The 7,310-nt window shown below is 37.4% G+C and overlaps 1 protein-coding gene and 1 non-coding gene across 2 annotated transcripts; one reads left to right on the plus strand and one right to left on the minus strand.

Moving 5' to 3' along the window:
- Positions 1-1,573: 1,573 nt before the first annotated feature.
- Positions 1,574-4,578, minus strand: LOC145593518 (heat shock 70 kDa protein 4). The gene is made up of 2 exons (XM_081649771.1): positions 4,264-4,578; positions 1,574-3,490 (listed from the first exon to the last, which is right to left on the minus strand). The coding sequence occupies exons 1-2, from the start codon at positions 4,475-4,477 to the stop codon at positions 1,752-1,754; spliced, it is 1,953 nt and encodes a 650-aa protein (XP_081505897.1). The 5' UTR covers positions 4,478-4,578; the 3' UTR covers positions 1,574-1,751.
- Positions 4,579-4,856: 278 nt separating this feature from the next.
- Positions 4,857-4,928, plus strand: TRNAP-AGG (transfer RNA proline (anticodon AGG)). The gene has a single exon. It is a non-coding gene; the product is annotated as a tRNA-Pro (tRNA).
- The last annotated feature ends 2,382 nt before the right edge of the window (positions 4,929-7,310 follow it).

Below are 7,310 nucleotides of genomic sequence, written 5' to 3' on the forward strand. Positions count from 1 at the left end.
GATTTAAGGTACACGTGTCACCATGTAATTGCTCAAAAAAATTTAAAAATTAAAAAAGAAATTAAAAAATTAAAATTAAAAAAATTCCATTAACCCCAGTCCCTGGCAGCTCCCCCATCTCCTGCCACCCCACTCACATCAACCACCTACCGGACCACCATCACTACCCCAACCAGCCACTATTACTGCCAACAAACCTCACCAAGCCCCAACCCTTGCTTGCGAAACCCACCTAGCCCCCACGTCGCCGCTTCCACACGAAACCCCACCCACTTCGCCGCTTCCTCACATTACCAAATTAGTAAATAAAAAAATTCCCTAGCGACAATTTGGTAAAAATACTTAATCCGGCGACAAATTGGTAAAAAAACCTAACCATACGCAACAAATTGGTAAAAACAATAAACTCTGGCGACATTTAGACCGAAAAATCTATTTTTTTTTTCCGACAAAACTCTTTAAAAATCATAATTTAATTTGATTTTGTGTTTTTAAATTTATTTTTCCTTTTAAAAATGTTGAATAACTATGTCATCTCCTTTTTATTTTGCTAAATCTTAATGCCGAATTTATTTCCTACCCCATTTTAAAAACATTTCGTTAATAGAAGATATGGAACTTAAGTGAAAATTGATACTTAACATGTTTTTTTTTTCTTGAAATTGTTATTTCCATAAAAAAAGGATTGGTAAAAAACCACAAAAGATGTACTAAGGGTCTGTTCACATTTACTTAATTTCAGTTCAGTTCAGTTCAGCTCCAATCAGTTCAGTTCCAATCAGTTCAGTTCAGTTCAACTTTTAATTTTCCTCTCACATAAAATATTCATTTCAGCTCAGTTCAGTTCAGTTCAGTTCCAATCAGTTCAGTTCAGCTCCAATCAGTTCAGTTCAGTTCAGTTCAGCTCAATTCAGTAAATATGAACAGGCCCTAAATTAAGTATTCACGAGTAATTTATTTGAAATTTTTGTATTTTTTGGGGTTAAATGTCGCGTAAGATAATTTTATTTACCAAATTGTCGCTTAGGGCTAACTTCTTTTACCAAATTGTCACCGGAGTTATTTTTTTTACCAAATTGTCGCTTAGGGTTTTTTTTATTTACCAATTTGGTCAATGGGCTAAATTAAAAGTATAAGGTTTAGTTTTCGGAATCAAGGAAATAATTTAATACTTTGGATAAAAATATTGATACTTAACCATTACGACATGACTTATTATATTCATATTGAGACAGCAAAGTGTGAGCCTCAACAGAAAAATTTCCATTGTATTCCATCTACCTGCTTATTGAGTTATTGTGTATTTGTGTAATGTGTATGTACCAAGAATGTTGATTTATGTATCACACTATGACATAAATAGCGTAAGAACATCCGTTTACTGAGGGACGCAGGGATACAATCAGTTTGTTTTAGATGTTAGCCTTAAGAGAAACATTAGCAGGTATTTACAGCTTAGATTCACTCTGTAGATCTGTGACGCGATATATGACTTCAAATCTATAGTCAAGATTAGAAGATGAATTCCCTTGTAAAAATGACAGTTATCTAGTGATTTACTTGCCCAAAAATATAAAGAAAACAACAGTGCAATGAAACCGAAGCTGCTAACTGCAGCAAATTACCATTAAACGCAAAAGGAAATTACAAAAGATTCACAAAAACATTTTAGCAGGTCTTAATTTTTCATCATCTGAAAGACATCAAAACACTAAAACAAACAGAACTCCAAACTAAACAAATCAAGATGCTTAGTCAACTTCTTCAATCTTAGGGCCAGCGCCAGTTGCACCAACTGAAGGACCATCGTCGTCCATAGCACCGCCCATATCAGGACCAGCACCTGCACCCTGGTACATCTTCGCAATGATGGGGTTGCAGATACCCTCGACCTCTTTCATCTTATCTTCAAATTCATCAGCTTCAGCCAGCTGATTACCATCCAACCATTGGATAGTCTGCTCAATTGAATCCTCAATCTTCTTCTTATCAGCCTCTGACAACTTGGATCCGATCTTCTCATCCTTCACTGTGTTCCTCATGTTGTAGACATAATTCTCCAAGGCATTCTTGGCCTCGACCTTCTTCTTGTGCTCCTCATCATCAGCTTTGTACTTCTCCGCCTCTTGAACCATCTTCTCGATTTCCTCCTTGGACAATCTACCCTTGTCATTGGTGATTGTAATCTTGTTCTTCTGTCCGGTGGTCTTGTCCTCAGCGGAAACATTCAAGATACCGTTGGCATCAATGTCGAAGCAGACATTGATCTGAGGAACACCTCTGGGTGCTGGAGGAATGCCAGAAAGCTCAAATTTACCCAACAGGTTGTTGTCCCTGGTCCTAGTTCTCTCTCCTTCATAGACCTGGATCAACACACCAGGCTGGTTGTCAGAGTACGTGGAGAATACCTGCTCCTTCTTGGTAGGGATGGTGGTGTTCCTTGGGATAAGAACAGTCATAACACCACCAGCAGTCTCAAGACCGAGAGACAGAGGAGTCACATCCAAGAGCAGAAGATCCTGGACCTTCTCATTGCCTTCACCACTCAAAATCGCGGCTTGGACAGCAGCACCATAAGCGACAGCCTCATCCGGGTTGATGCTCTTGCAGAGCTCCTTCCCATTAAAGAAATCCTGCAATAGCTGCTGCACTTTGGGAATCCTAGTAGACCCACCAACAAGAACAACATCATGGACATTGCTCTTGTCCATCTTAGCATCCCTCAGACACTTCTCAACAGGTTCCATACATTTCCTGAACAAATCCATGTTCAACTCCTCGAAACGAGCACGAGTAATGGTTGAGTAGAAATCAATTCCCTCAAAGAGAGAATCGATCTCAATGGTAGTTTGAGCAGTAGATGACAAAGTCCTCTTTGCCCTCTCACAAGCAGTTCTCAACCTCCTCAGAGCCCTCGGGTTTCCACTAATATCCTTCTTGTTCTTCCTCTTAAATTCCTGAACAAAGTGATTCACCATCCTGTTATCGAAATCCTCACCACCAAGATGGGTGTCTCCGGCAGTTGCTTTGACTTCAAAAATACCCTCCTCAATAGTAAGAAGTGACACATCAAAAGTACCACCACCAAGATCGAAAATAAGCACATTCTTCTCACCGACACTGCTAGCCTTCTTGTCAAGACCATAGGCAATAGCAGCCGCAGTCGGCTCATTGATAATACGCATAACATTCAACCCGGAAATAACACCAGCATCCTTAGTGGCCTGACGCTGAGAGTCATTGAAGTAAGCAGGGACCGTAACAACGGCATTCTTCACAGTCGAACCAAGGAAAGCCTCTGCAATTTCCTTCATCTTAACAAGAACCATCGACGAAATCTCTTCAGCAGAAAACTGCTTCTCTTCGCCCTTGTAAGAAACCACGATCATAGGCTTGTCGGCCGGGCCGGCAACTACCTTGAATGGCCAATGCTTCATGTCACTCTGTACCGAAGGATCGCTGAATCTCCTACCAATCAACCTCTTTGCATCTGCAGGCAACAATACAGCATTTACATCAGAAACTGTTTAACTTCAACTCATCATAAACAAATCACATCCAAATTCACAGTATAAATCAATGCATCATACAAGACATAATCAGATATTTCATAGGCTTCAAACAAAGTATATACTAATAATTTATTTTAGAAAAACAGAGCATAAGATTTAATTTCATCCCATATGACGATATTGCATAAATCATCTCTACATTATATTTCTGCAAAACCAGTTCAATTGAAAATTAACTCCCTTAATTATTACAGTATAATCAATACAGGTTGTAGCAATTCAGAATTACAAGAAAATAAAAAATCCCAGATCAATTATAAAAAAAAAAAAAAAAAATATTACAATGCTGTATAGTTAAAAATCCCATATCATCAAAATTACAAATAATTATCAACTACTCGTATAATTTAGATTATTGATTGTTTATGCAATGAATCAAACACGATACAATCCTACCGATAATTAACAATTAACACACATAGATCAATTTCCAATTATTTAACGGAATTTGATAAAAAAAAAACCAGCAAATTTAACTCAACCTAGTAATTTCACAATAATAACTTATTAAATAAATAAATCACATGCAATGCAAATTCAAATTCCATAAAAACCAAAACAAAGATAACAGATAAACAACAATGAAAAAAAGTACTCCAAAAATTAAATTGATCCAACAATAATTAATTGATTAATCAAATTAAGCAATGCAAACTCAGAAAAACCAAACAACAAGAAGAAAAAAACGTACCAAAGACGGTGTTGGTGGGATTCATGGCAACTTGATTCTTAGCAGCATCACCAATCAAACGCTCAGAATCAGTGAAAGCGACATAAGATGGCGTGGTTCTGTTACCCTGATCATTAGCAATGATCTCAACACGGTCGTGTTGCCATACTCCGACGCACGAGTAGGTCGTGCCGAGATCAATTCCGATTGCAGGACCTTCTCCTTTACCCGCCATTAAAATCAAATTCTAAGAGCTCGAAAATTAACACAGAGAAAATTAAGAATTGAGATTTGAGAGTGTTTGAATTGAGAGTTTTTCGAAAGTTTTTGAACAGACAATTGATTGATGGAGGCAGGAGGAGAGTGAATATATAGGAAGGGTTTTTTTTTTTTTAAGTTTTCTAGAATTTTCGTTGGAGTGAAGGTTGTAGAAATAAGTAGAACGTTCTCGTTAAATAAAAAAAAAAAAAAAAAAGAAAAAGTAGAATGTTTTTTCTGGATTCTTCGGTAACTCGTCGACATTATTTTATTCTTTTTTCTTCAAATTTAAAAAAAAAGAGATTATTGATTAAAAATTAGTTTAAACATTTAAAATTTGAAAAAGATGATATGAAGGGCATTTGGTCTAGTGGTATGATTCTCGCTTAGGGTGCGAGAGGTCCCGAGTTCAATTCTCGGAATGCCCCGCTGAAGTCATTTTTTTTTTTATTAATTTGAGGTCCTGGTTTCAATTCGTAATGCCCTTGTTTAAATAATGCGAAGGCAGAGCTGGTTACTTGGGTTAAAAATTCTGTTGACAGAGGGCTGGGCCATAACAAGTTTTTGTGGACTGGGTTAAAATATTGATCGTTTTTTTTTTCTTTTTTTTTTAGAGGAAATTCTATATGGTGGCCCTCACGTTACACACTTACACATTTTCTATTTGTTGACAAGTCAAAAAAGCTATAATTTCTAGTGGCACCAAAGATTTGCAAAACTCTATGTAGTGTCCTTATTTCATTAATTTGGGCTTAACCATCAAATCGACTAACCTTTTAACTCAATATAGTTAATTTACTAACTTCCCCTTTATTTGAATTTTTTTCTTTTCCCCTTTCTTCTTCTTCTCTTTCCCCCCTCCATAACTTCAGGCCACCCTCTCCTACCCCTAATACTTTTCCGACCACCTTCCCTCCTGCCCCACATCCTTTTTCGGCTGCCTCCAACTCCCCTCCCAGCCACACCACCAACAACTAATTCACACGACCCCTAGGAACCCACGACACCCTAACCAACCCACAACACCCTACTCGTTACGCCGCTCCTTCCTTTCGATTTCCGGATACCCCAAACCTTTCGATTTTCGGACACCCCCATGAAACCCCGACCAAACCACCCACGCAAGCCTCTTCTTTGAAAGCAGAAACCCTGATTAACAAAACCCTCACCCTAAAATCTCACCGTCGTCGGATTTGGGGTAGCTTTGGGTTGGTTTTAGGCATAATAAATGGCTAAGGAAGGGTGGCAAGAGAAGGTGTTTAGGGGTTGCAGTTGCAAATAGATTGATGCGGGGAGCAGGGAGTTCAGGTGCTTGATTGGTGGTAGCGTGAGGTGAGCTATGGTGAGCTGGGTTACTGCTTGTGCAATGGGTAGTAGCGCTGGTTGCAAAATTTTCTGGCAAGGAGGATGTGCGGTTTGTGTGGTAAAGGATTAAAAAATGGGATGGTGGTTGCGGCGATGATGGTGGCAGCTGGGTAGTGGACAGCTGGTGGTGAGTAAATAAGGGATTGGGTTAATTATTAAAGGGTAGGTTAGTAATAATTAAGGTTAAAAAAATGAGCCCAATAGCAAAAATGGCTAACCATTTAATTAAAAAAGGTCACTAAATAGAATTACACTAATCTTTGGTGCCACTAGAAATTATGGCTTTTTTTTTTCTTTCCACCAAATAGAAAATGTAGAACTTGAGGGCCACAATGTAGAGTTTCCCTTTTTGTTTTGAAAGATATTAATTAATTGGAAAGCTTAGAAATCTATCAATCTATCTATCTATAACTATACTAAAATAGAGGGCACTCAAGCAGAAGCTCCACGTGTCACCTTGATATTAAAAAATTTCCCGCTCTTTTATAAAACAATTATTCACTAAATTGTTAAGAGTTAAGACATTCTATTTCCCGTAAGTATTATGCATAATATAGTTTTTATATGCTATAATAGTATTAATTGATCTTATAAATTTTTTGCCGAAAAATATTTATTTTATAACTTATCATCAATCATCAATAAACCTATACTAAAGGCGAATCTCAAATGACACATGTCATTTTATGATAAAATATTTTCCCGCCTAATTTTAATTTCCAAAATTCTCTTTTACTTTTTATTTTGGTGCACAAGTTTCTCTTTTAATATAATTGATACTAATCATTAATAGTATATAATATTTTCATGGATGAATCTAATAATATCTTTTTATTTAACCTATAAGTCAAGATATGTACATGATATATGTTTATGCTAATTTTCGTTAGGCGGGATTGACTATCAAAATCTAGACTACGGATCAACTAAATAAAATCAAGAACAAAGCTAGAACAAAAATAAGTAAATGACACAAGGGATTGGTGACGCGGAAAACCCGATGAAGGTAAAAATCGCGGGTAGAATGAGGATCTACCAAACTTTCACTATGCAAAAATATCAAAGAGAACGGTTTACAATGTATGTTTAGAGTATGAATGTAGCTTGGTTGCGATGTCCTTCGTCTGAAGGTGCCCCCTCCTTATATAGATGATTCCTATGTTTAATCTTTAGCCGTTGCAAGATGATAGGTTTGACTTCTTGATTTCCGGGATTTAGTTGCACCAAGATCTTTTCTGTTTTGCCACAAACGGTCATGCGCAGATGAGCTATAGACTTAGTCTTCTGTTCTTATCTTCTCCTGGAAAATAGGGGGCAGTTGATGATTCCTTCGTCCTTTGAGGTCGGTTCGTCTTCGTCAAATCCCAGCCTCCGTCAAAGCTTGTCTTCGTCGCTGACTTTAGTTGACCGTCGTTGGCTATAACTTACAGATTTTTACCCATAAC

The sequence above is a fragment of the Chenopodium album genome, chromosome 19, assembly GCF_948465745.1.
Source record: "Chenopodium album chromosome 19, dcCheAlbu1.1, whole genome shotgun sequence".
Classification (NCBI taxonomy): Eukaryota; Viridiplantae; Streptophyta; class Magnoliopsida; order Caryophyllales; family Amaranthaceae; genus Chenopodium; species Chenopodium album.

Excerpts from the sequence above, each read along its gene's own strand:
- LOC145593518 (XM_081649771.1), bottom strand. The coding sequence starts at position 4,477 with ATGGCGGGTAAAGGAGAAGGTCCTGCAATCGGAATTGATCTCGGCACG. Across the intron at positions 3,491-4,263 it reads TCCCACCAACACCGTCTTTG|ATGCAAAGAGGTTGATTGGT; the intron begins GTACGTTTTTTT and ends TGTTGCCTGCAG.